Source organism: Purpureocillium lilacinum (assembly GCF_023168085.1).
Source record: "Purpureocillium lilacinum CBS 284.36 DNA, scaffold_5, whole genome shotgun sequence".
NCBI lineage: Eukaryota > Fungi > Ascomycota > Sordariomycetes > Hypocreales > Ophiocordycipitaceae > Purpureocillium > Purpureocillium lilacinum.
The window spans coordinates 3,894,520-3,917,709 of NW_027072115.1; the positions used below are offsets into that span (position 1 = coordinate 3,894,520).

Below are 23,190 nucleotides of genomic sequence, written 5' to 3' on the forward strand. Positions count from 1 at the left end.
ATGGGAAACACCATGGGCGCACGGTCCGCGGCCGAAGACGACGACCTCTTGCGCCAGCTTCGGGATGACAGCGCCGACGATGTCGAGTCGGCGCGGCGGGCGGTTGACGGCCAGCTCCAGGACCTAGGCGTCATCATGGACACCAGGCAGTGGGAGCAGTCGCAACGGCTGTACAGGCCCGAGCGGGGCCCGGCACTCGGTAACGGCGCCCTCGACACGGAGCGGTACTTTGCGCACCGCGCGAGCGTCCTCGGCGTGGAGCGCGGCCTGGCCTTTGACTCGCGGTGCCGCCTGCGCGCAACGGCCCTGGAGCGGCGAGCTGCGCGCATCCTCGCGGCCCTGCGGCGGCTCGACGACGCCGAGGTGTACGCGCAGGCGGCCCCGCGCAAGGGCTACGCCGGGCAGACGCACCGGCGGTTCGCGGGCGACCATTTCCTGTCCAACGTGGAGCTCATCGGGCAGACGAGGCTGTTCGCGGCGGCGCGGCGCATGCCCAAGGGCGCGCATCTGCACATCCACTACAACGCGTGCCTGCCGCCGCGGGTGCTCCTCGACGTGGCCAAGACCATGGACCGCATGCACATCACGAGCGACGTACCGCTGACGGACCGGAGTGCCTTTGATCGCTGCGAGATACAGTTTTGCATGCTCAGCGCGGAGAGGGAGCGCCCGGGGGACCTGTTCAGCGCGGCGTACGAGCCCCGGCAGACGATGCGGTTTGCAGACTTTCTTGGCGGGTTCGCAGAGGCGTACGGCGGGACGGAGACGGCAGAGCAGTGGCTGGTGAGCAAGATGGAGTTTGACGAGGAGGAGGCGCACAATTTCTTGCAGACGGCTGAGGGGTGAGTTGGATCCGAGCCCCTGCCCCTCCCTGGATTCCGTGTCTAGTGGCGTCACAAGATTTTACTGACCATGGGACATCGCACGCGGCAGGGCGTGGGAAAAGTTCAACGGGCGGACGCGCATGATCAAAGGCCTGTTCAACTACGAGACGGCGTACCGGACGTACACGCGGCGCTTCCTCGCGGACCTGGTGGCCGACGGGATCCTGTACGCCGAGATCCGGCCCAACTTCATGACGAGCAACCAGCTGTACCGCGACGACGGCTCCGGGCCCATCGACAACGCCGGCATCATGGACATGATTGTCGACGAGGTGACGCGCTTCAAGGAGGAGCTGGCAGCCGCCGCCGACGGGCGGGCGTTTGGCGGCATAAAGGTCATTTACTGCACGCCGAGGGTGTTTTCGCCGCGCGAGGTCGAGGCGGCGCTGGATGAATGCTTCGAGTTTAAGCAGCGCTGGCCGGAGTGGATAGCTGGTAAGTTGCTTTCGGCCCCCTTTATTCCCCTTGTCCCCTTTTCTGTTCGGCCCCCCCCCATACTACCGGCGGTCAACCATGATCTTCCACCTATGTAGCTGAGACGCCAACGACACTCATCAACATGGCGCGGCCCCCCACTGACTCGTGTTCCAGGCTTCGACATCATGGGCGAAGAAGCCAAGGGCCACCCGCTCAAGGCCTTCGTCCCGGAATTCCTCGCCTTCCAGCGGCGGTGCGCCTCGGCGGGCGTGTCCATCCCGTTCCTGTTCCACTGCGGCGAGACTCTCGAGGGCGGGACCGCGACCGACGAGAACCTCGTCGACGCGCTGCTGCTGGGCGCGCGGCGCATCGGGCACGGCTTCGCGCTCGCCCGCCACCCGCACGTCCTGCAGCGCATGCGCGCCGCCGGCGTGTGCCTCGAGCTGTGCCCCATCTCCAACGAGGTGCTGGGCCTGACGGGCCGCGTGGCGGGCCACGCCATGTATCAGCTGCTGGCGGCGAATGTGCACTGCACGGTGAGCTCGGACAATGGGACGATATTCAGGTGCGCTCCTCCTACCTTGGACTCTCGCTCTTTCTCCTTTGCTCTGTTCTCGCATTATCCCACCTCATCCCTTGTCATACCGTCCCATACTACCCATATATATCGCCGCTACATGCTCTTCCCGTTTCTTGGTTTCCACACCTTTGTGCTGCGTTGAAACTGACACGTTCTCTGAACGAACCGCAGATCGTCACTGTCCCACGACTTTTACCAGGTCATGGTGGGCAAGGCCGACATGGACCTCTTTGGGTGGAAGCAGCTCATCCTGTGGAGCCTGGAGCACGCGTGCCTCGGGGACGCGGAGAGGCGCCGCGTGCTGCACGCGTGGGAGGCGCAGTGGGACGAGTATCTGCGCTGGCTGGTGGATGCGCACGGCGATGTGCTAGATGATGAGGTTGACGACGACGACGACGACGACGACGACGTTGGTGGCGACGTCGATGCCGAGTATGGCGATGCCGAGCACGAGTAAGAAACGGGATAGACAAAGACGACGACGACGACGGCGCGCGCCCCCGAGGACCGCTCACGCTTTTAACCCCCGGGTGGCAGGGCAGGCAGGCAGAGGGGGCAATACGATGTCACGAATAGCAGCAACAACGACGGTTCGGATAGAAGACGGGGAGGGATAGGCTGGGGCTCGAAGCGAGTGTTTCTTTTTAAACGGGATAAAGCAGCAAATGTGTTCAAGTCTACGACTCTAGATACGCCATGCCAAATGGAGAGACAATAAAGAAGAGAAAAAAAAAACGAGTCAATTTACAACAACGCCCCTGCCGCCCTCGGGGTATCGAGTCGGAGACGCCCGCAAATGTTTTCTGCTCCACCCATGAACGCCGGTACTCTCTGCTCTGAATGCTTTCACTATGCCTCCCTGCTTCCCCTCGTGGGGTTTACACCAGACGTTAGTACGTGCGTACATGCCGCGCCCCGACGCTCCACCGCACGCACGCCCGCCAGCCCCGCATGACTTCTTTCTTTAATCGTCAAAGTAGATGCCCTTCTTGTCATTTATGTCAATCATGCCGCCCTTGAAGCTGCCGCGCTTCATCTTGTTCTTCTCCTTGGTGAAGCCCTTGCCCTTTGTGACGATGAGGCCCTCGTGCGCGCGCTGCGAGTAGTCCATGGAGACGTAGTCGTTGGAGGCGAAGCGCGAGTCGACCTGGATGTTCTTGGGGATGCGGGAGAAGCGCTCGTTTTGCTTCTTGCGGCCGTTGGTGGTGCCGTTGGTGCTGTTGCTGCTGCTGCCGTTGCCGTTGAGGACGGGGTCCGGCGGCAGGGGAGGGTTGGTGGTGGATGCCTTGGTGGGCTCGGGTGAGTTGCTGTCCAGGGTGACGGACGAGTCGGAGAGGGTCTTGCTGACGACCTTGACGAGCTTGGTGGACTTGTTGGCCTTCTTGGCCTTCTTGTCGTCCTCTGAGTCGGACGAGTCGGACGAGTCGGACGAGCTGGAGCTGGAGTCGGAGTCGGACTCGGGGAGCGCCACCTTGGCGGCGACCTCTGCCTTGACGACGGCAGACTCGTCCGAGTCGCTGTCGCTGGAGTCGGAGTCAGAGTCAGAGTCTGAGCTCGAGCTGGACGAGTCGCTGTCCACGTCCATCTTCTCTTCCTCGGACGAGCTGTCCGAGTCGGAGCTGTCAGACTTGGCGGCGGCCGTCTTTTGCTTCTTGGTCTTGGGCTTGCTGGCCTTGTCGGAGTCAGAGTCGGAGCTGGAGTCGGAAGAGGAGCTTGAGTCGGAAGAGGAGGAGTCGGAGGAGGAGCTGGCGGGGGCCTTGCGCTTCAGGCTGGCGGCGGGCTTCTTGGCCGTCTCCTTCTCCTTGTCGCTCTCGCTCTCGCTGTCGCTATCGTCGGAGGAGGAACTGTCGCTCTCACTGTCCTCCGAGGACGAGCTATCACTATCGCTCGAGCTGGAGCTCTCGTCCGAACTGGAATCGTCGCTGGAGCTATCGGAGGCGCCCGTCTTCTTGGTCTTGGTCACGCCCTTGGCCCTGGCCTTGTCCCACGCGCTGTACACGTCCAGCAGCTTCTGGTCGCCGCCCTTGAGGCCCTCGGCGCTGAGGCCGCGCTGCTTCATGAACGCGGTGTGCGCCTTGGTGAAGGAGTTCTCGGCGAGGAAATCCCCGACCATGTCCATCAGCTGGTCCGGGGCCTGCTGGGATGTCGAGGCGGCGGCGGCGGCGGGAGCCTCCTTCTTGGCGGGGGCCGCCGCCTTGGTGGTGCTCTTCTTGCCCATCTTGTCGGCGGGTTTCGCGAGCTTCTTCGATTTGCTGCTCTGTGGATTGGTGTCTGCAGCGCTCGACTGCTGCTGTTTCTTCTTGTCGTTGTCGGTGTTGTTGGAAAAGAGCCAGGAGGGCGGGCCGCGGGACGACATGTGCATGCGGCTGCGGGAACTTCTGGCTCTGTGTGTGTATGTGTGCGATTCGAGCGGTGTACGCGCGGAATTCGGAGTCTCGAGGGAGACGGTTTCGGGAAAGTTTCAGTGAGGGACTGTGTATATGCTCAACGCCTCCAAGAAAAAGAAGGGAAGACAAGCAAAGGTAAAGCAGGTGGCTGTTGGATCACCGCATGGGGTTTGTAGCACAATCAGAGAGTCCGCGGCGTAGGTAGTCGACAAAGGCGGGAGACGGGACCCGACAAAAAAAAAAGTTGGCCGGGGCCCAGGGTGGAAAAATTTCTGTGGGCTCCGCGTGCTGCGTGGTGGGCGGGCGGGCGGTGGTGGCTGCTGCGGTCCAGGGGTCCAGTGGTGGGGCATCGGGTGCTTATCGCTTATCGAGGACAAAACATGCGCCGATTCCGGGTTCCTGGATTGCATGGTGGAGTTGGAGTTTGTCAGTGCTCATCAGTACCTAGGTGCTCTTCCAGCGGGGAGTCGTGCCGTGGCGGACCCCCACTGCCGCTGTGCTGCCGCCCAACCCAGCCCTGGAGGCTGCTGACCTCACTACCTTAGGTACCTTACCTCAGGCGCTTGGGCGCATACGCGGGGACCGGGGCAACCACCTCACCTGCATCATTGCACCAAGTACCCGACGCTCACTGGCGCACGCGACGGCCTGTACAAAGATCCCATCGGCTGTGCAACAACGCAAGCCTTCGCGTTACACCTCCCTCTCACCCCCTCCCCGGGCCCCTCCGTCACAGGCTTCGTTTGGAACAGGCTTGTCTCACCCTCCCGCGTCCGCTGCCCACCAATTGGGCCGTCTCCTGCATGCAGACGGTACCCGCGCCGCTGCCCAGCACTATCCAGGCTCCTCCTGTCTGTCGCGACGGCTTGCTTCTTCCACCCGCCGCAGCCATGCACGCGACAAAGCGCAAGTTCAATGCCCTCCTCCAAGGGCTCAGCAACCCACGGCCGTCGTCGACGTCGGATGCCACCGCCTCTGGGACCATGGACGCCGACTCTCGACGTGGCGATGCCGCCGCCGCCGCCGCCTCCCACGACGCGCTCCTCCAGAAGCGCCGCCGTCTGGGCTTCCCCGACTCGACAGCGCCGTCCGCCTATAACCCGTCCCTCGCGTCGTCGATATCCAGCGCCCTCCGGAGGTCGACCACGCAGGCCAGCGCCAAGTCGGTCAAGGACAAGGACGCGCTCGCCAAGTACGCGCCCGGCGATCGGGACGAGCTCCTGAAGCGGCTCGCCACCTTCCAGGAGCTTACCGACTGGACGCCCAAGCCGGAGCGGGTCAGCGAAATCGAGTGGGCGAAGCGTGGGTGGATATGCCAGGGCAAGGAGAGGGTTCGGTGCGTCTTGTGCCACAAGGAGCTGGTCGTCAAGCTCAACCGCAAGGACGTGGACGGCAAGGAGGTCCCGGTTCTGGTGGCGTCAGAGATTGGTGAGTCTCTATCCTCCAAACCGGGTTCGAGCAGCACAACTAACAGCATAACAGAAGAGGCCTTGGTAGAAAAGTACACCGAGCTCATCGTGAGCTCGCACCAACAAGACTGCCTATGGAGGAGGCGCGGCTGCGAAGGTATGGCTGGCGGCCCCATTACGCTCCGCTCATATTTAACCTGGTCGCAGATTCACTGCTGCGATTGTCCTTTTCAAACACCCAGTCGACGCTCTCTGCCCTCCGAAACCGCTACGACGAGCTGTGCTCGCGATCGTCTTTCCTGCCATACGAGTTCAACCTACGACTACCAGACGGCATCAATCTCGATGGCGTGCTGGCTGAACTTCCGACAGACTTTTTTGCCAACGCAAAATCACTCGAAGAACCGTCCAAGCCTGTCAATCGACCTGCCCTTGCCCTGGCGCTCATGGGCTGGCAGGGGCTGTCGAACTCTCGAATAGGGGCCGTCCCGAACTCGGCTTCCTGTCACACATGTCTGCGGCGACTCGGGCTGTGGATGTTCAAGAGCAAAGAAGTAGATGACGATGGCCAAGTCATCGTGCCTGCGCCCATGGACTTTTTAGATCCCGTTCGTGAGCATCGCTTCTTTTGCCCATGGAGCAACGCCAAGGCCCAGAGCAGGGGCGCCTCATCTAAAGAAAGCGCGGACAATGCAGGCTGGAACATGCTGCTGCAGACCATCGAAAACGACTCCGAGCTGCGGGATGTGTACGAGGGCCGCTCGAAACGGTTTGGGCGGTTGATCCACGACCACGAGGCGCCACCCTCCACACCCGGCAGAGACGCAAGTACCCCGGCCCCTGCCACGCCAGGGGAGCCAGCGACACCGGGGGCCAATAACCCGCAAGATGAGGAGGTGGATGAGAAGGCCCGCGAGGCAAAGGACAAGGAACGGTGGGCGAGGCTTCGAAAAGTAAAGAGCTTGTTTGAAACAAAGGGCGCTAGGAAGCTGCGCCGGCCGCTCAGCAGGCCGGGAACATCGCACTCGAACAAGTCGGGCGCGTAAGTGGCCAGTGGATGTCTATGTGGCCGCCTGCCGTTGACTGCTGGGCTGTGTGGAGTGGTGTGCTAACCATGGCCAGCATGACGAGTGATTCGTTGGCGTGTTTGACAGCATTATGGATTATATAGCGAGGTTTCTAGATGTACAATAACTTGGAACGAGACTGTGGCTCTACTGCCACGGAATGTCATCAAAGGAGACTATTGGCCCCGTGTATGTGACCGCCTCGTCCTTTTTGGCCACCTTGTCCTGCAACGTGAAGCCAGCCATCTCCAGAATCGCCGCGCGGACGGCCCCCATGCCCGCACCGTTGCCGAGCTTCCCCGTGGTGTCCATGCCCGCCGCCGTGATAAAGACGTCCCCCGTCGCGCCCGCAGCCGTCCTCCAGCCGCCCCCTACCGACTCATTCAGGTCCCGCAGTTCACGGAGCAGCATGTCCGCCATGGCGCCGCATCTCGCAGGCCAGTCCCCGCGCCCGCCCTTGTCCGCCTTGGTCAGCACGACGAGCGTGCGTGTGTTCGCCTCAGCCAGCGTCTTTAGCAGCCACTCGTCCTCGGGCAGCAGCCTGCCCTTTTCCGACGAGAGCAGCAGCACCGCGCCACGCAGCATGTGCCGTTCCCGGATATACCCCGTCACGGCCTCGCCCCAGCTCGCCTGGCTCCTGTACCCGTACCCGGGCGTGTCGACGAGGATGAGGCTATGGCGCGGCGGGGCGCTGCCCTTGCGAACGAGCGAGGCAGGGACCTTGGGCCGGGGCCCGACGCCGAAGACGTTCATGAGGGTGGTGCGGCCGGGTCGCTGGCTGACGTGCGCGAGGGCACCGCTGCCGCCGCTGCGGGAGCGCCCGGCGAGGGCGTTGAGGAACGACGACTTGCCGACGTTGGAGGCGCCGAGGATGGCCACCTCGGGGACGTGCGCGTTGGGGGCGTGCTGCCGCGGGGAGGCGGACGCGGCGGAGTAGAGGAGCCGGCAGGGGTGGCGCTCGAAGAAGCGCTCGGCGGCGGCGAGCTGGTGGGACTCGCCGCGGGAGGGCTTCACGGTCAGGGGCGATGAGGGGGAGTGCCGGATGAGCTTGTAGGTGGCGAGGGAGCGGGCGTCGGCGGGGATCTTGGCGATGGCGCGCTGGAGGGCGGCAGCGTGCGCTTCGGGGGATGGGGGAGGCTTATGTTCCAGTGCCGCTTTGCGTGGTTGTGCGCCGTGGCTGGGAGCATCTTTATGTGCCGGTCGAGGCATGCTCTTAGACTTGGGCGTAGTCGCGGGAGAGCCAGACCGGTCGCTGGCTTTGGCCGGTGCTGCTCGTTCTGACGGGACATCATCCCGACACGAAGATGGGAGCTCCTCTCTGACGGTTGACCGCTGGATTCGTCGAGCCGCCCCCGGACGCTGGCGGATCGCGCGTGAAGCCGAGACGGAAAAGGATACAGTCTGGCGGCGCCGTAGAAAGGCCGGCGCGGCTGGGAGACTGCGCAGCAGCGCGAGCTGCCACGGCGGCAGCGACATTATGAGTCCATGGGCTGCTGTAATTTTTGGAAGCACCATGCAAGCGGCCGGATCGCTTGCCTGCTTGATGGCAGATGTGGGAGTTTCCGTTTCTGTTGTTTGGTGAGTTGAAGTTCGAGAAGCGAAGTGAAGTCGTGAAGTTGAAGTTGAAGTGAGGTGATTAGGTAATGATTCCCACCTCTCGCAAAACTGGCGAGCGACCTCACTCAGACTCACAGCTTGTGACGATCCGCACAAACGAGCCACACGATACGACTGCGTCTTTCTTCTTCACCCGCGGCATATGTTTTTCGCTCGAAAAAGGAATATATCTCGAGCTTCGAGCTTCTACATCCTGAAACCTGCATCTTATTCGTTATATTTTTTTTGTCGTGCTAAACGCTTCGATTCGAAACGGATACGATTTAGTCGACGACTCATAGCAGGACTTTGAATCACAGCTGCCACCTCTCCAAGATCTCACAGTCACCCGAGACAAAGCACTCGCCCCGACGAGACCCAAAAAAGCATACTTTGAAAAAGTCACCATTTATCATCAAGCATGGCCGTCAGCCTCGCCGAGCTCGACGCCCACGAGCAGCCCTCGGACGCGATGCGCGCCGAGTGGAAGGCCTTTTCCAAGCAGGAGCCCGAGGCCCTCGCGCGCGACCCGCGCATCGATGACCCCCGCCTGCTGCCGCTCGAGAGATCTGGCTTCCAGGCGACGGCCGCGCCGATCAAGCGGGAGCAGCTGGAGCGGGCGTTTTCGGATCTGGACCCGGAGTTGGCGAGTCTCGCGCGGGAGGATGCGCCTGTCTTGTTTCACCCTTTGCTACCGGGTAGGTTCATATCTCATGATGTGTGGTTGATCACACGACGTTGAAGTTGAAGTTGAAGTGGAAGTTGATGTTGACTGAGTGGGTGGTGATAGGCCTTCTTATTGTTCCGTCGCTTGTGCCGCCGCCGGTACAGGTCGCGCTGCTGGATAGGATGCTGCATCGCGATCTCAGCAATCCGGCTCACCAGACGAATATGCACCTGCACTACACCCTCCCCTATCCCGCTCCCGTCTCATCATCACCACCGCCCTCCTCCTCCGCGCCCTTTTCTTCACCTCCCTCCTCATCACCATCACCACACGCATCCTTCTTCTCCCTCCCACCCGACCAGCCCAGCACCTTCACGCCCCTCGACCCCACCATCCACAAGCCCCTCTCCGCGCGGCAAGTCCTCCAGCGACGCCTTCACTGGGTCACCCTCGGCGGGCAGTACGACTGGACCAACCGCGTGTACCCGGCCGCGCCGCCGCCCGCCTTCCCGCCCGACCTGGCCGCCTTCCTCGAGGGCCTCTTCCCGCAGACGCGCGCCCAGGCCGCCATCGTCAACTTCTACAGCCCCGGCGACACCATGATGATGCACCGCGACGTCAGCGAGGAGACGGACCGCGGGCTCGTGAGCCTGAGCTTTGGCTGTGATTGTCTGTTTATGATTGCGCCTAGCGGTACGTCTGCGTCCTCCTCGTCCTCTTCCTCGTCTGCAAGGGCGGAGGGCGAGCAGGGCGCGCCTGCTGAAATGCCGGACGGTGACGGGCATGACCAAGGGGCCGTTCGCCAGGGGGACAAGGATGAGGAGAAAAAGTACCTCCTCCTGAGGCTGCGCTCCGGCGACGCGATATACATGACCAAGGAGTCGCGCTATGCCTGGCACGGCGTGCCCAAGGTGCTCAGGGGTACATGCCCCGACTACCTCGAGAACTGGCCCGCCGAGGCCGACGGCAAGTACGCCGAGTGGGAGGGCTGGATGAAGAACAAGAGGATAAACCTCAATGTCAGACAGATGAGGGACTAGCACATTGACAAAACTACACGATGGCGATCCTCGGCCTTCTGTTTGAAGAAGACCAGTGAAAATATGATTCAGGCGCTCGTCGCTACGCTCGTATTAAATGGACAGCGGCAACCGCCTGCCATCTATGCTTGTATGTGTACACTGTACAACAAACAACAACAACACCCCCACGCTTATGCAAAGCCGAACCCCTGTGCGTTCTCGAGCGCCATGGCCAGGCGCTCGCGGAGGACCTCCTTGTCGCGGTACTGCGGCAGGAGAAGCGTGCCGTAGCAGGTGTACGCCGTGGGCAGGTGGCCGCCCTCGCCATCCTCCTCGCCGTTTTTCTGCACCACGAACTGCAGGTTGCGCATGCCCCCGACGGGCACGCGGTCCGACGCCGTGACGAACTCGAGCAACTTGCGCTTCATTCGGTCGTCGTAGCGCTTGACTATCGACCAGAAATCGCGTATAGTTTGATGAGACGAGTCCCAGCCGACATATCTCGCGTATCGCCTCAGGTCGGAAATGTCAATGTCCTGGATGCCCTCGACAATTGATTGCAGAATCGGGGGAGTCAGAAGCGACAGTGACTTTGCGTCCAGGCATGCGCGGAAGCCCCGCTGAAAGGCACGGAACTGAGGTCGCACAGACACATCAGTCAGGTACCGGATGTAGTCGCTCACGTAGTCGTCGCGGTTGGCGTTTGTCACCATCGGCGCCTCGTCGTCTTCGGAGGCCGTGTCGTTTCGCTGCAGGCCACTTAAGCCCTGTGGCCACGACGATTTTGTCTTTGACATTTCACGCGTGACGTCGCGCCCAAACGCCGCCACCGAAAACTCGTATGTGCGAGCAAAGACGTCCTCGATGAGGCCATCCTTCTCGTCCCACTCGAGTAGCGTCGTCAGCCCGCCGGCCAGCTCCGGCCACCCGTCGGAAATGTGGTACAGTTGTTCCACGGGCTCCCCCAAGAGCTTGCGATAGAGCGCCTTGGGAAACGTCACTGGCAGCGTCAGCCCGTTGTAGATGGCCAGAGACACTAGTAGCCCCATCATCTCAAACTTCCAGTCCTCGACCACAGATCCGGGGACGAACCACGCCATTCGTGTGCGCTCGTCGACAGTAAAGGCACCGAATCGAGGATCGAGGCACTCCGCAATCGCCATGCGGAAGAATTCTTGCTGCACGCCCCCAGAGTCGAAGCCTTCCTCGCCGCCGTTCTCGCCAAGATGAATCTTGAGTGGACGCAGGAGTTCCCGTTCCTGGCGCCGCCACAGTTGGTCAAACGCATCGCGGACGACACTGTCTCGCCCAATGGAGAGGACCAGGTACTTTGAGGAGGCAGTCCGGAGCAGATCCTGTAACACGTGCTTGTGGTGGGGATTCGTCACCAGGCTACCGGGGTCGACGATGGCGCTCATCCTCGTCTTGAGGGAGCTCGACTCCTCGAACGTTGTGCTCATCCTCGAAAAGTTGATGGAGCGGAAGAAAGAAACCAAGGCATCCGGATTGAAGAGGTAAGGATAGTCCAAGAGGTGGTTTCTCTGCCGCGTCGAGGTGAAGTCTGTCCAGGTCACTGGCATCTCCATAGGGTCCAGCCGCTCGGAGAAGTGGTCAACTCGGAACTGAACGTCTCCCAGAAGGAGCATGTTCCTGTTTTCGTCTTGCCAGGGGTTAGTGACATGGGTATCTTAGGGCGACAAGGGCCAATCTTACACAATGTGGCCACGAGAGACAGCGCCCCGTGAAAGGGGCCATCGCTCGAAAACTCTGGTCGGCCGTCCCACTCCCTCAGCAACACCGCCCTCGCCCAGTCCAGGAGCAGCGTCGGCACTCGTGTCTCGTGCAAAAGGCGCTCCGCCGGGGTAAAGTCCAAGACACGTGCCGGCTCGTTGCTCAGAAGATCCAGTTGGCTGAGCAGGGGTCGGAGGACGTCGAAATCGCTTCCGTTGTCACGTAGGCTCAAGTCGCATTCTGCAATGTCGGCGAAGCATCGGCGTGCAGTGATGGCACAGAAGAGCCTTCTTGCCAGCCTCAGAGCCAGTTCGTTGGAGAAAACGTCCTCGTACTCGAGACACATGGAAGATGGTTGTCTGGCTGTCGCACCGCTTCCCGCCAGTACCAGCCCGTGGGAGCGGATCCGAGACATTTCGTACAACGTCTTGGAGTCCGCGACGCATGGCGCTGCCGCCACCAGGGCGTGCAGGCAGACGGACATGACACACCCTGCCTCGAAATTGCTGAGCGCGTCAAGGTTGCCGCCAAGAAGCTTCCCGGCCTGGGACCGCACGCTCTTGAGCGACTCGGGAGGCACGAATAGGCTCTTGGCCGCCAGCCAGAGGCTATGTAGTACCAGACTTGGCGCGGCTCGAGTCATGCGGAGCATGCAATACCACAAGGTCTGCGAATCATAAAGCTTCCCGTTCCGAGTGAACGACTGGACGAGAGAGCGCGGGTCGCTGAAAACGTTAAAGATGGTTTGTTCGTGAAAGGCCTTCCACTGCGCTCGAGGGACGCTCTGACCGGGTCGGCGCCGCCGGACGAGCGATCGCGGCCGGTTTTGAGGAGTAGGGTATATCTCCGAGGCCAGCAGGGGCCCGTAGAACTGTCTTTCTGCAGTCCGATCTTCGTGGAAGGTGTCGCAGATGAAGTCGACCAGCTCGACGTCAAGTCGACTGAGGGACTGTGGCAGAGGGTAACCTATCCATGACGTGTCCTCTGCAGGCATGGCGGTAGTGTCCAGTTTGACTGGCGTGTTTGGCCGACTTCCGAGAGGGCTGTTGATGCTCTCCGCACCATTTTCATCTGTATCGTCCTGCCCGGAGGAGCCCGCGTCAGGTTCCCTGACTTCCTCGACTGCCGGTGGCGACAAGACGGGCACGTTCTCGAAGAAGGATGGTTTCGAGGGTATCTCGGGCACGCCTCTAGCGACGACGTTTGGCGCAAGCTTGGCAGCTCGTGGCCTCTTATCCGGGTGGAAACTGTTCAGCGGTGCACTTCTAGGCGTCGACTTGTTTTCCTCTTTAGTAGATATACCCTTGGCGTCCAGAGAACCTCGTCGCTTGGATTCGGGCGATGACGGAGCTCGGAGTGAGCCCTTGGCGCCTCGGGGCGGCTTAGGGGCATGCCGGGGCAACTCAGATTCATCCCGTTTCGTGCGGCTCGGCGTCCGCTTCTTGCGGTCGTGGCTTGTTGGGCTCGTTTCGCGATCGTGTTGATCGGTTTGAGTTGCTTTCGGAGGGCTGCGCTTCGCGACGGGAGGAGTTGCATGCACTTCATGCACCGTTGTCGTATCGAAACCCTCGGCATTTTCGGCGGTTCCCTCGTCGCTGACGTCGCGAAGAGACCGAGATATGTGGTCGATGCCCTGGGGCGTAAGCCACTCCAACATTTTGAATGCTGCAGTCCCGAAGACGGTTGCTGCAAACGACCTATGATCCTTCGTAGCCGGCCGCTCCGAGATGCTAAGCTTGGGATCAGGCCTCGCCGCGGGGAGGTGGCTCTTTGGATCACGTCCTGAGCCACTTGTAGCTTCGGTGCTGACGTTGCAGTGTCTGCGTGGTGAAGACGAACTACGGCGCCTTGCCGGTGCAGTATCAGCGTCGTCAGCGGCTTTTGGCGCACGCTTGACAGGCGCAGAGACATGACTCTGGCGTTTTTGGGACTGTGACGGCGGAGACGGGAACTTGGCGCCGAAGATGAGAGTGTTGGTGGCCGCGGGCGGCTCCTTGGATCGCCTGAGGTACGGACAGAGGCCCTTGTCGGGATTATCTTGGCTCGCGAGATAGACGGCTAGCGTCCTTGCGCTCGTCGGATTGTATCGTCGAATCGGCGCCTTGCCTGCAAGTCGCTTTCGACAGCTGAAACACGTTGCGGTCGAACACTTGGGGGAGTCACAGCCGTGCCGAAGTTGGACCACATATCTGTCGCCGAGTCAGCAAAGAATAGGACGGATGGGACTGGGTTTGCGCAGCCCAACGTACCTGTCAACGAGCAGCTGGAAGTCGTGCCGCCGACTGGCTCGGTGGATAGCGTAGACACGCCGCGGATTCTCGACGTCCCGAACCAGGGCTTGAAGCTCCGGGGGCGCATCGTCGGGGAGGCGGGCGAAAGGGGCCTCCTGCCAGAGCCCAGCCAACAGATCTGGCTGCTCTAGGACGCTGTCACCACGTGCCCTCGGTTGGCCGCCATGGATGGGCTCGGCAGCGTCGGCGCCGGCGATCGGATGCATGGCGGAGAGCTCGGGCTGCTGCGGCGTCGTGGTGGTTTACGAGTGCGTAGGGGAGTCGCGCATGCTGCAGGGCGAGGCGACGAGTGCGACGTCGTCGACCAGAGGCGCAGGTATCAAGTGATGAAGACGGAGGCGCTTAGACGGTAACTGATAGCGGTGAGGCGAGGATCTGGAGGTGCGAGGACGGAGAGGCGGCGATGCGGTGGGTTTAGGTTGACGAACGGTTGGGATGGATGACTTGCGGGATGAGGTGGGCGGCCGACGGACGCGGCAGTGGATGGTCGGTTTGTATGAGTACGGAGGGCGCGGCTGAACCGCTGCTGCGTGGCTGGCCGGCACCGTTTGTAGCGGGTACAAGTGGACGTTGCAGCGGCTACCGAAGCGCTGACGGACGAGAGGCACAGGCGCTCGCCTCAGCCGCAGCGCCGAGTGGAGCGGCCGCCGCCCAACGCCACCTGAGCTGCTAGACAACCTGGAAGACTGACAGCGCACCGCATGGAACTGTGTCGCGCGGTGACGTAAGGCGGGATGACAAACACGGGGCTCCTCAGACCCTGGCACCCAGTCCTTCGGCACCTTGGAAGGGCAAGGCGGCAAAACCTTGCAGCCAGCGGAGCCCAGCCCAGCCCAGCCCAGCGCTTCCCGCCCTTTCGTTCAGGCGAGCCCCGTGCCCGCCCGCCGCCAGTGCCCCGCCAATTCGCTGCCGTCACTGTGACTCTCTCCACTGCTGGAAAAGTGCTGAACCCCGCCACCAAAATCTTCGCCGCCACGAATATTATAAATTCCTACATCATCTCAGCCGTCGCAGCGCCTGTCTACGACGACCGCGCGACGCTCCTTTTTGCACCCGAACGCTCTCGGCTTGGCCTGACGAGCTTCCTCACGTTACCGCCTGCACGCTCCGCTCATCGCTGCACGGCGTCATCATGGCGAGCGCCAGCGCCGGCGCCGGCGTATCCGGCACGGCGGCAACCCATCCGTACACATGCAACACGTGCCAGGTTGCCTATCGCAATATCGATCTACAGAAGACGCACATGAAGAGCGACTGGCAGTGAGTAGCCTTGAACATGCGGATCCCCGTCTGCGCCGCTCTCCTACTGACGATAACTGCAGCCGATATAACCTCAAGCGTCGAGTTGCCTCGCTGCCTCCCATCTCCTCCGAAGTCTTCACCGAAAAGGTCCTCCAGGCCCGTGCCACATCGACCGCCGAAGCGGAAAAGGCCTACTTCGAAAAGGCGTGCGCCGCATGCAACAAGACGTACTACAGCGAGAACGCGTACCAGAATCACCTGCTCAGCCAGAAACACAAGCAGAACCTGTCCAACGCGGGCCATCGCCGTGCTGATGACGAGACCACGTCCGTCATCAGCTCCACGTTCTCGCTCGGGGAGCCGACCGGACCGTCAAGAGAGGAGTTTGACAGCGACGCCGAGGACGAGTTCAACCAGGTCATCGAGAGCTTGCAAAAGGCGACGGTCGCGGGGCAGCGGCCATCTCCTGTCAAGCGCCCGTCCAACCCCCGCCCCGTCGGTGCGGACGCGGAAAAGAACGGGGCTGGCGATGATGAAGGTTCGACGACAACTGGTGGCGCTGAGCCCGCATGGACGGTCAACTCTTGTATCTTCTGCAACTACAACTCCCCCTCAGTGGAGCTGAACGCCACGCATATGGAGCGATTCCACGGCATGTTTATTCCCGAAAAGCCGTATCTGGCCAACCTGGAGGGTCTCGTCAAGCATCTGCAGCGCCAGGTGGCCGAATACCACGAGTGTCTGAGCTGCGGCAAGATCAAGACGACGATATTTGGTGTGCAAACGCACATGCGGGACAAGGGCCACTGCAAGATCCCCTACACATCAGAGGAGGAACAGCTGCGAATCGGCGACTTCTACGACTTTAGAAGCACGTACTCGGATGACGAGGACGACGAAGAGTCTGACGACGAGGTCGCGGAGGGCGAGACTGGCGGTGCCAAGCTGGGACCGAAGCGACGAGCCAAGATTGTCAACTCTGATGGCGAGGAGATGGACGAGGACGAAGACGCCGAGGGCTGGGAGACGGACAGCTCCGTCTCGTCGCTCGACTCTGCCGATCTCACGGCCGTCCCGGCTGAGGGCCACATCCATCAGTTTGAGCGCCTAAGCAAGCACCCGCACCACTCCCGCCACGACCCGCGGAATCGCCACCAGGTCGACGGCTGGCACTCGAGAGCGCACAAGCACACGCACGCTGTCTTCTACGACGAGCACGAGCTGCACCTGCCGTCCGGCAAGTCAGTTGGACACCGGTCTCTCAACAAGTACTACCGACAGAACCTGAACAACTACCCGACGCCCGAGGAGCGCGCGGAGCGCCTGGCCATCGAACAAGCGGCCGGCTCGGGAGACGAGCAGGAGGAGGGCCGGGCCAACGGCGACCGGAGAGTCGCCGTGCGGGGCCGCGGCAGGGAGGTGGCGCCGCGCGGCACCCTGGGCATGGCGGGCGTGACGGACGAGAAGCGGCGCGAGGCGCGCAAGATTCAACAACGCGGCCGCGACGCGCAGAAGCAGCGGACCAAGGCGGAGGAGTGGTCATACGGCAAGCGGGCCAACAACCAAAAGACTTACTACTACCGCTACGATGGCGGCGGTTAGTCTTTTGTATATACGTCGCAGAATAGAGGCCTGGCGTTCAGCGAAGCGCTCGGCGTATATATTGCTCTTGGTCCGGACACGGATGTGTTTCGATGTGACAATGCACGGAATCGACTCAAATGCGAGGCAGGCGATGCTGAAGGCCAACTGCTACATCCATCCAGCACGTGAAGCTACCCGCTGCACATGTAATCCCACGTAGACAACCGATGTCATCTCTGCTACTAAGGCTTCACAAGCCGAGTGACGCACGACTCACTGGGAAAGGGAACTCTGAAAATGTCGTGGAGAGGGGTCGCTGCTAAAAATGGCTCCTCAGGTCCGTCGATCGTGCCACAGAAGACGCACAAAGCCACATGCGGGCCGGGGCCGTTGCTGCGCCGCGATGATCACCCCACGCCTCACTCTCACTCATTGCGGCCTCACTTACCCTACCCTAAGGGAACACCCTCCCCCGCCGGCGGTTCCAGAGACCCAGGCGCTTTAAGGTTGCGGCGAAGCTTGTGTAGCGGATGGAGTTCAGATATCATCGTAAGAGGCACGTAATATAAACGTAGAAATAAATCTCGAGACTTTTCTGTACTTTTTACGCCTGTTGAAAGTTCTGGACGCATCTGGTGTTGCCCCATGTGCAGGGCCAAGGCACGTAGATGGCGGGAAGCGACAGCGGCTCCCTCGCCAATTGAGGACTGGATCGACGCTTGCTTAGCCACTGCGGATCTGCAAGGCATGGCATTAGGTAGCCAAGCTGCATGGAGGAGGAAAGGTGCGGATTGCTACGTACGTTGGCAGCTGTCGGGGGCCGAGAACGACAGAGCACAGCGAATTGCCCCTACGGTTGGCGGCATGGACCCTCGAGGTTGGCGGCATGGGCCCTCGAGGTTGGCGGCATAGACCCTTGAGGTCGGCGACATAGACCCCTGGAGAAGGTAACCCCCGCAGCTCATTGAGGCAAAGCTCTTCTATATACTCGTGACTTATACCTTCAGTTATGATATCGTGAGGCTCCGGCTTGTGCCCCTTTCGGCCTGTACCGGCGGCGATATCAGTCTGACTGCTTGCTGCTTGAGCCAAAATTAGAGACCATAATTTATATTATGGTATAAAAGAGAGATCTGAGCCTCTGGCGAGGCTTCTTTAGATCCGGCAAGTCTCTTGTCAGCATCAATTTGGCTCCTGCTCGTCATCATTAGCCCACCTCACTAGCCGACGACCCATTCCACTCCGTCAGCCTCAACCACAACCATGCATACCACGTGGGCGCTCACATCAGCCTTGACCCTCGCGGCCAGCGCCTCCGCCGCCGTCGTGCACGCAGGCGAGATCCTCGACCTAGTCAAGGACGCCCCCGGGCTCGCCACGAGAGCCGACGTGCCCCGGGCGTGCCGCAACCCGGACAGCGCGCAGAGCGGCGAGCACTACCGCGCGCGGCCGTGCTACGACACGGTGGACGCAAAGTGGACCAAGGGGTGCTGCACCATGTGGACGACGGCGTACAAGTGCGCCGACTCGCGCAGCATGCAGTCGACGGCGGAGCTCATCAACGCCGTCGCCCAGCAGGTCAAGGTGGACAGCCCCGTGCCGCCGCCGCTGGCGCCCGTGTCGCACGTTGGGCAGTGGACGGCTGGCTTCTCGGACGGGACCACGGCCGTGGCCAACTCGGACCAGGTGTGGGCTGGGTACGTGAGCGGCATCCTGCACATGCAGGAGGAGGAGTTTGTGCCGTCGTGGGTGGAGTTTACGACCATCGACCCGGATAGGGATATTATTGATGGCATCATCGCCAACTGCGCCAGGAAGCTGTAGGTTATCATGCATATGGCTTTCTCTGTCGTCTTCAGTTCAGCGTGTCTCCAGTATGGATGCTCGGCTTCGCTGTTCCGAACGTCTTGCACGGCCTGTCTCTGGTCTCAATGCGATTGTGACAGCCAGCCACCGCCGGAGTGTGGAACTGGGGTTCAGGCATCCTGTGTCCATGCCCAGTTGGCTGGGCAAGGCCAAGACTGGCTTGAGCGTCAACTAGTCGCCCCTAGCTGCACCTTAAATGATCGATCGGCTTCTGCAGGTGCATCGATCTTGAGCTTGGCCATTTTGGCACCACGCTGCACCGAGCTAGAAATGACCTTACCTCTTGCAATGGCGGCGCCAACAACGTTCATATAGGCACCGAGCCCTCGCCAGCGTGTAATTTTGTTCCAAGAATCCTTCGACTCCTACACCATACCGTTACGTATTCGTTTGTTGGGCTCTCTGTCGGCAGGCACCTGACGTGAGAGCTGAGGCTGTGTTGCTCAGTCAGCCCTAAATAGGATCACCTCGTGTCTGCTGCAGTGCCCATGGTCACGGCGATGCGCACGGGCTCGGATGCGAACCTGTTTTCGCTGCCTCGGGCGGGCCGTGTTGTTGTGGTTGTTGGTCCAGGAATAGCCTGTGTTGTGTTTCGACGCATGCAGGACCGCCTCCTCATTTCCATCTCGCGGGCCTGCGTCCTGAGGCATTTCGTGGGCATTTGCGCGTGCGACTGAATTTATTCTGTCGAAATCTTTGTTAGTCGATCTGGCCGATCTATTGCGTAGACGAGCTGGGTTGCAAGGTGCACTGCCAACGGTGTACACAGACCCTCCTTGCGAACAAGCATCCTCACCGAGCATAACTTGAGCCATCTCACGTCGAATCGTCGCGGCTCACAAGACCAAATGGTGCGATTTCGCTTGCAAGACGCCCTTCCGCTGCTTGCTGCCTCGTCCGCGGTCGCTCTCGACCCCGACTTCTCTTTTTACCCAAAGAACGCGCAATCATGCCTCAAGAGCGCGGCCAGCAAGTCGAAATGCTCCGGCTCGACGGCCAAAGAGCTCAATACTTGCTTTTGCGGTAACAAGGGCAATTTCATCACCAACACGGCCAAATGCCTGGGCAAAGAGGACATGGCCGACGTACAGAGCGTGTACGCGACAATATTACAGGCGTGTACTGGGTCGAACACGCCCATGAGCGTGAGCCAGAGCGATTTCATCAAAGCCGCCAACGGACAGGACTCGCCGACGACGACCATTACGACAATGCCGACCAGTACGATATTGCCGACCAAGACCAGCTCGACGAGTACGCCTGCAGGCGGGGCCCAGACGGTGACGGTAACTCCTACAACAACGGGCAGCGGCGGCGGCGGGCGCCTGTCAACCGGCGCGACTATTGGCATCGCCGTTGGTACTACGCTGGTGGGCGTGGCGGTGTTGGGCGGCCTTGGGTTTCTGTTGTTTCGACGGCACAAACGGGGCAACGTCGAGGAGTCACGGCCGATGCTCGTGCACCCCGAGTACTACCACCACATGACGGGGACGACGACGACGACGACGACGTTTCCGGCCAAGGATCCGTCCATCGACCTTGGCCGGTTCAGCGGCGCCACTGATTCCAAGTCCGGGGCATGGTCGCCATCGTCAGGCCCAGGGTCCGCGGCGCACGCGAGCCCCGGGCCGTATCCCAGCGCCTTCACACCGTCGCCGCCACCGGCAGACGGCATCGCGCTCGCGGAGCTCCCGGCTGTGAGAGATACTTCCGAGGTGTTTGAGATGGCCGCAACGAATGCTCGCAAGGCAAGCGATGCGCCGAGTAAGTCGGGGACACATTCCGGAACATGACGGAGGGCGGCTTGATGACGAGGGGCTTCGTCGTGGAGGCTGTCTGTGTTGAGGTGCGCATAGACGAGACTCCTGTGGCTGAGCAATGTGCAAAAGGCGCATCGGAGTCCCGAAATGGTGCAGATTGACGAGCTGCTACGATGTATCAACGATGCAATAATGAAAGGCCATGTACGAAGTAGGGAATGTGTTCTGCGAGACTGTCGTCTGTGATGGTAGTATTTGCCAGCGGCATGTTTGCGGTGATGGGTATCGACCCATGCTTTCAACGGCGGGCATGTGCCGGTATCAATGCATGCAGACTCCAATGCCGCAATGCCACCGTCGACAGGAAATGGTGCTGCGGGGTTGTCTCTATCCCGACGCGTGAGGAGTTGCGGCGACGCAAACGCGGGCGATTGTGCGACGTTGTTAAGCCACCCGGCTGGGACGGATTTCCAGGGATGACAGGAGCTGGATTGCCACTGAGCAGCTGCGCGAAGGTTTTGGCGCGCTGACGCGAGACTGCGGCAGGCGCTTCCGTGAGCCGAGGTTTCCAGGTGTCCGGCGCGCCTGCCACGGTGCCACCGGTGACCGGACATTTTGGCAAGCGCAACCCCGATTGCAACGCTCCTGCTTAAGCGACGCCAGCCCCCAGCGCATCGACCGAATTCCGTTCAATCAATTGATCCCAAGACTCAACACCCCAAGGCGTTTGAATCCACCTCTGAATTGCCATCGTGCCAACTGATACGCGTTGTCTGCATCACCCCCCTATCACTCATCAAGATGCCAGCCGGAAGAAAGACGTTTGTCCTCATCACAGGGTATGTTTGGCATCCTCTGAGAAAGAACGATACTGACACGTAACCACCCAGCTGCTCGCCCGGCGGCATCGGTCATGCCCTCGCTCTAGAGTTTCACAAGAGAGGTGAGAAAGCCTCGCCGCGGCTGCACTGCCGACGAGCCGTCACCAACTGACGGAGCCAGGCTGCCATGTCATCGCCACGGCGCGCAACGTGAGCGTCCTCAAGTCCATGGCCGACATGGGCATGAGCGCCGTCCAGCTCGACGTCACGGACAAGGCCAGCATCGCGGCCTGTAAGGAGGAAGTGGCCAAGATTACCGACGGAAAGCTCGACATTCTCATCAACAATGCGTGAGCCCACCCCCTCAGCCTAGCCGAGTCTGCGGATACTGACACGCTCATGCAGCGGCCGCACGCATACCCACCCCGCTCTTGACATGGACCTCGACGACGTCCGCGCTACGTACGAGGCCAACGTCTTTGGCCCCATGCTCACCTGCCAAGCCTTCATCAGCCTGCTCATCGCGGCCCGCGGTCTCATTATCAACATCTCATCCGTGTCCACCGTCGTGCCCTACCTCTTTGGAGCCATCTACTCGTCAACCAAGGGCGCCATCAATGTCTACTCGCGCGCCCTTCGCATGGAACTGCTCCCATTCAACGTGCGCGTCATGGTTGCTATGACAGGCACTGTTAAAAGCAACATCGCCAGCCACTTCGACCGCGTGCTGCCCCCGGACTCGCTGTACAGGCCCGTCGACGACATGTTCCAGAAGAGGTTGACGTTCAGCCAGACCAACGCCACCATGCCTACGGATGTGTACGCCCGTAAGCTCGTCACCGAAGCCCTCAAAGGCGAGGGTTGGTTCGGCGGCTGGATCGGCGGCACGCGCAACGAATTTTGGGCCGGAGGAAAGTCCATGATCGGATGGATCTCGACCCTTATGCCCGGATGGCTGAGTGAGCTTCTGACGGCGCGATTCTTCAAGATGGCATTGATGGCCAGGAGAATCCGCGCCGCAGCTCGGGCCAAGAAAGACTAGGAGCGTCCGTCGTTTGCAAATATTCTTGTGTATAGTTGGTCAATACCCCCGTGACCTGAACATTTTCAAGAACGAATGTAAGTTGCAGCTCATAATGGTGGACAAGTGAACAGTCTCACGTCTTAGGACCCAACTTGAAGTCCGTACATGCTTTCGTTGAGCCACATAGACTCGACCACCACTCCCCCTCGTCCTATCATGTCAGACGTCGCTGTCGCCGTCCTCTGCGCGCCTTGCATCTCGACCGTTGTTCCGCTATCGTCCGTCTGCGGAATAGATGAACCCCTCCGGGGACGGCGACCTCCGCTCAACAGGCCGAACACCTGGCAACGTCATCAAGGCGTTTGTGGTCAGCTCGGCAGGCAAGAGTTTTATTCCCGTGTAAAATCGACGGACGCAGTCAGACAAACCTCCCGCCTGTTCTCAACGAACGGTCTCGTCGTGACTGGACTTCAGCCACCCCGTGGAACGATCGGTGTCCCCGAACGGCTTCCGGGGGATTCCACTGGCGTAGTTGATTCTTTTAGTGTTTGTTCGTCCACACTGGACATTCCGCGCCGATGGCCGACAGCGTCCGCCTCCCTGCCCGCTCAACGCGCTCGATGACATCCCCCCTTATGTGCGACAGACCCGACCCTGGGACCCTTGGCTGAATGTCTGCAGCCCTGCAGCCTCCTCTCCAGCCTGCCCAATGGGCGCCGCCAGAACGATCCGATATGGTGTCCATCTCGTCGGCTCTTTTACGAAGACATGCAATGGGCATTTCCGCCTTGGGCAACTTCAGCTGCGGCCGTTTCAGGATCCCGTAGATATTGACGCCCGTG

The 23,190-nt window shown here is 61.0% G+C and overlaps 10 protein-coding genes across 10 annotated transcripts; 7 read left to right on the forward strand and 3 right to left on the reverse strand.

Annotated features, from left to right (window-relative positions):
- On the forward strand, nt 1-2,338 carry PLICBS_007778 (uncharacterized protein; the record flags this gene model as incomplete). Its single annotated transcript, XM_018321245.2, has 4 exons — nt 1-842; nt 934-1,319; nt 1,476-1,866; nt 2,053-2,338. 4 exons carry the CDS (start codon nt 1-3, stop codon nt 2,336-2,338), a joined length of 1,905 nt encoding a protein of 634 aa, XP_018181142.2.
- Nucleotides 2,339-2,845: 507 nt separating this feature from the next.
- PLICBS_007779 (uncharacterized protein) lies at nt 2,846-4,243 on the reverse strand (the record flags this gene model as incomplete). The annotated part of the gene is made up of 1 exon (XM_018321246.2): nt 2,846-4,243. The coding sequence occupies one exon, from the start codon at nt 4,241-4,243 to the stop codon at nt 2,846-2,848; it is 1,398 nt and encodes a 465-aa protein (XP_018181143.2).
- Nucleotides 4,244-5,158: 915 nt separating this feature from the next.
- On the forward strand, nt 5,159-6,723 carry PLICBS_007780 (uncharacterized protein; the record flags this gene model as incomplete). Its single annotated transcript, XM_018321247.1, has 3 exons — nt 5,159-5,696; nt 5,751-5,834; nt 5,885-6,723. The coding sequence occupies 3 exons, from the start codon at nt 5,159-5,161 to the stop codon at nt 6,721-6,723; spliced, it is 1,461 nt and encodes a 486-aa protein (XP_018181144.1).
- Nucleotides 6,724-6,891: 168 nt separating this feature from the next.
- On the reverse strand, nt 6,892-7,953 carry PLICBS_007781 (uncharacterized protein; the record flags this gene model as incomplete). Its single annotated transcript, XM_018321248.2, has 1 exon — nt 6,892-7,953. The coding sequence occupies one exon, from the start codon at nt 7,951-7,953 to the stop codon at nt 6,892-6,894; it is 1,062 nt and encodes a 353-aa protein (XP_018181145.2).
- An 808-nt stretch (nt 7,954-8,761) lies between these two features.
- PLICBS_007782 (uncharacterized protein) lies at nt 8,762-10,047 on the forward strand (the record flags this gene model as incomplete). The annotated part of the gene is made up of 2 exons (XM_018321249.1): nt 8,762-9,038; nt 9,131-10,047. 2 exons carry the CDS (start codon nt 8,762-8,764, stop codon nt 10,045-10,047), a joined length of 1,194 nt encoding a protein of 397 aa, XP_018181146.1.
- A 173-nt stretch (nt 10,048-10,220) lies between these two features.
- On the reverse strand, nt 10,221-14,257 carry PLICBS_007783 (uncharacterized protein; the record flags this gene model as incomplete). The annotated part of the gene is made up of 3 exons (XM_018321250.2): nt 10,221-11,689; nt 11,743-13,949; nt 14,010-14,257. 3 exons carry the CDS (start codon nt 14,255-14,257, stop codon nt 10,221-10,223), a joined length of 3,924 nt encoding a protein of 1,307 aa, XP_018181147.1.
- A 926-nt stretch (nt 14,258-15,183) lies between these two features.
- PLICBS_007784 (uncharacterized protein) lies at nt 15,184-16,895 on the forward strand (the record flags this gene model as incomplete). The annotated part of the gene is made up of 2 exons (XM_018321251.1): nt 15,184-15,311; nt 15,374-16,895. The coding sequence occupies 2 exons, from the start codon at nt 15,184-15,186 to the stop codon at nt 16,893-16,895; spliced, it is 1,650 nt and encodes a 549-aa protein (XP_018181148.1).
- Nucleotides 16,896-18,140: 1,245 nt separating this feature from the next.
- PLICBS_007785 (uncharacterized protein) lies at nt 18,141-18,701 on the forward strand (the record flags this gene model as incomplete). The annotated part of the gene is made up of 1 exon (XM_018321252.1): nt 18,141-18,701. One exon carries the CDS (start codon nt 18,141-18,143, stop codon nt 18,699-18,701), a length of 561 nt encoding a protein of 186 aa, XP_018181149.1.
- An 890-nt stretch (nt 18,702-19,591) lies between these two features.
- PLICBS_007786 (uncharacterized protein) lies at nt 19,592-21,156 on the forward strand (the record flags this gene model as incomplete). The annotated part of the gene is made up of 2 exons (XM_018321253.2): nt 19,592-20,507; nt 21,050-21,156. The coding sequence occupies 2 exons, from the start codon at nt 19,592-19,594 to the stop codon at nt 21,154-21,156; spliced, it is 1,023 nt and encodes a 340-aa protein (XP_018181150.2).
- Nucleotides 21,157-21,304: 148 nt separating this feature from the next.
- PLICBS_007787 (uncharacterized protein) lies at nt 21,305-22,366 on the forward strand (the record flags this gene model as incomplete). The annotated part of the gene is made up of 4 exons (XM_018321254.1): nt 21,305-21,342; nt 21,394-21,446; nt 21,506-21,674; nt 21,730-22,366. The coding sequence occupies 4 exons, from the start codon at nt 21,305-21,307 to the stop codon at nt 22,364-22,366; spliced, it is 897 nt and encodes a 298-aa protein (XP_018181151.1).
- Between the last annotated feature and the right edge of the window lie 824 nt (nt 22,367-23,190).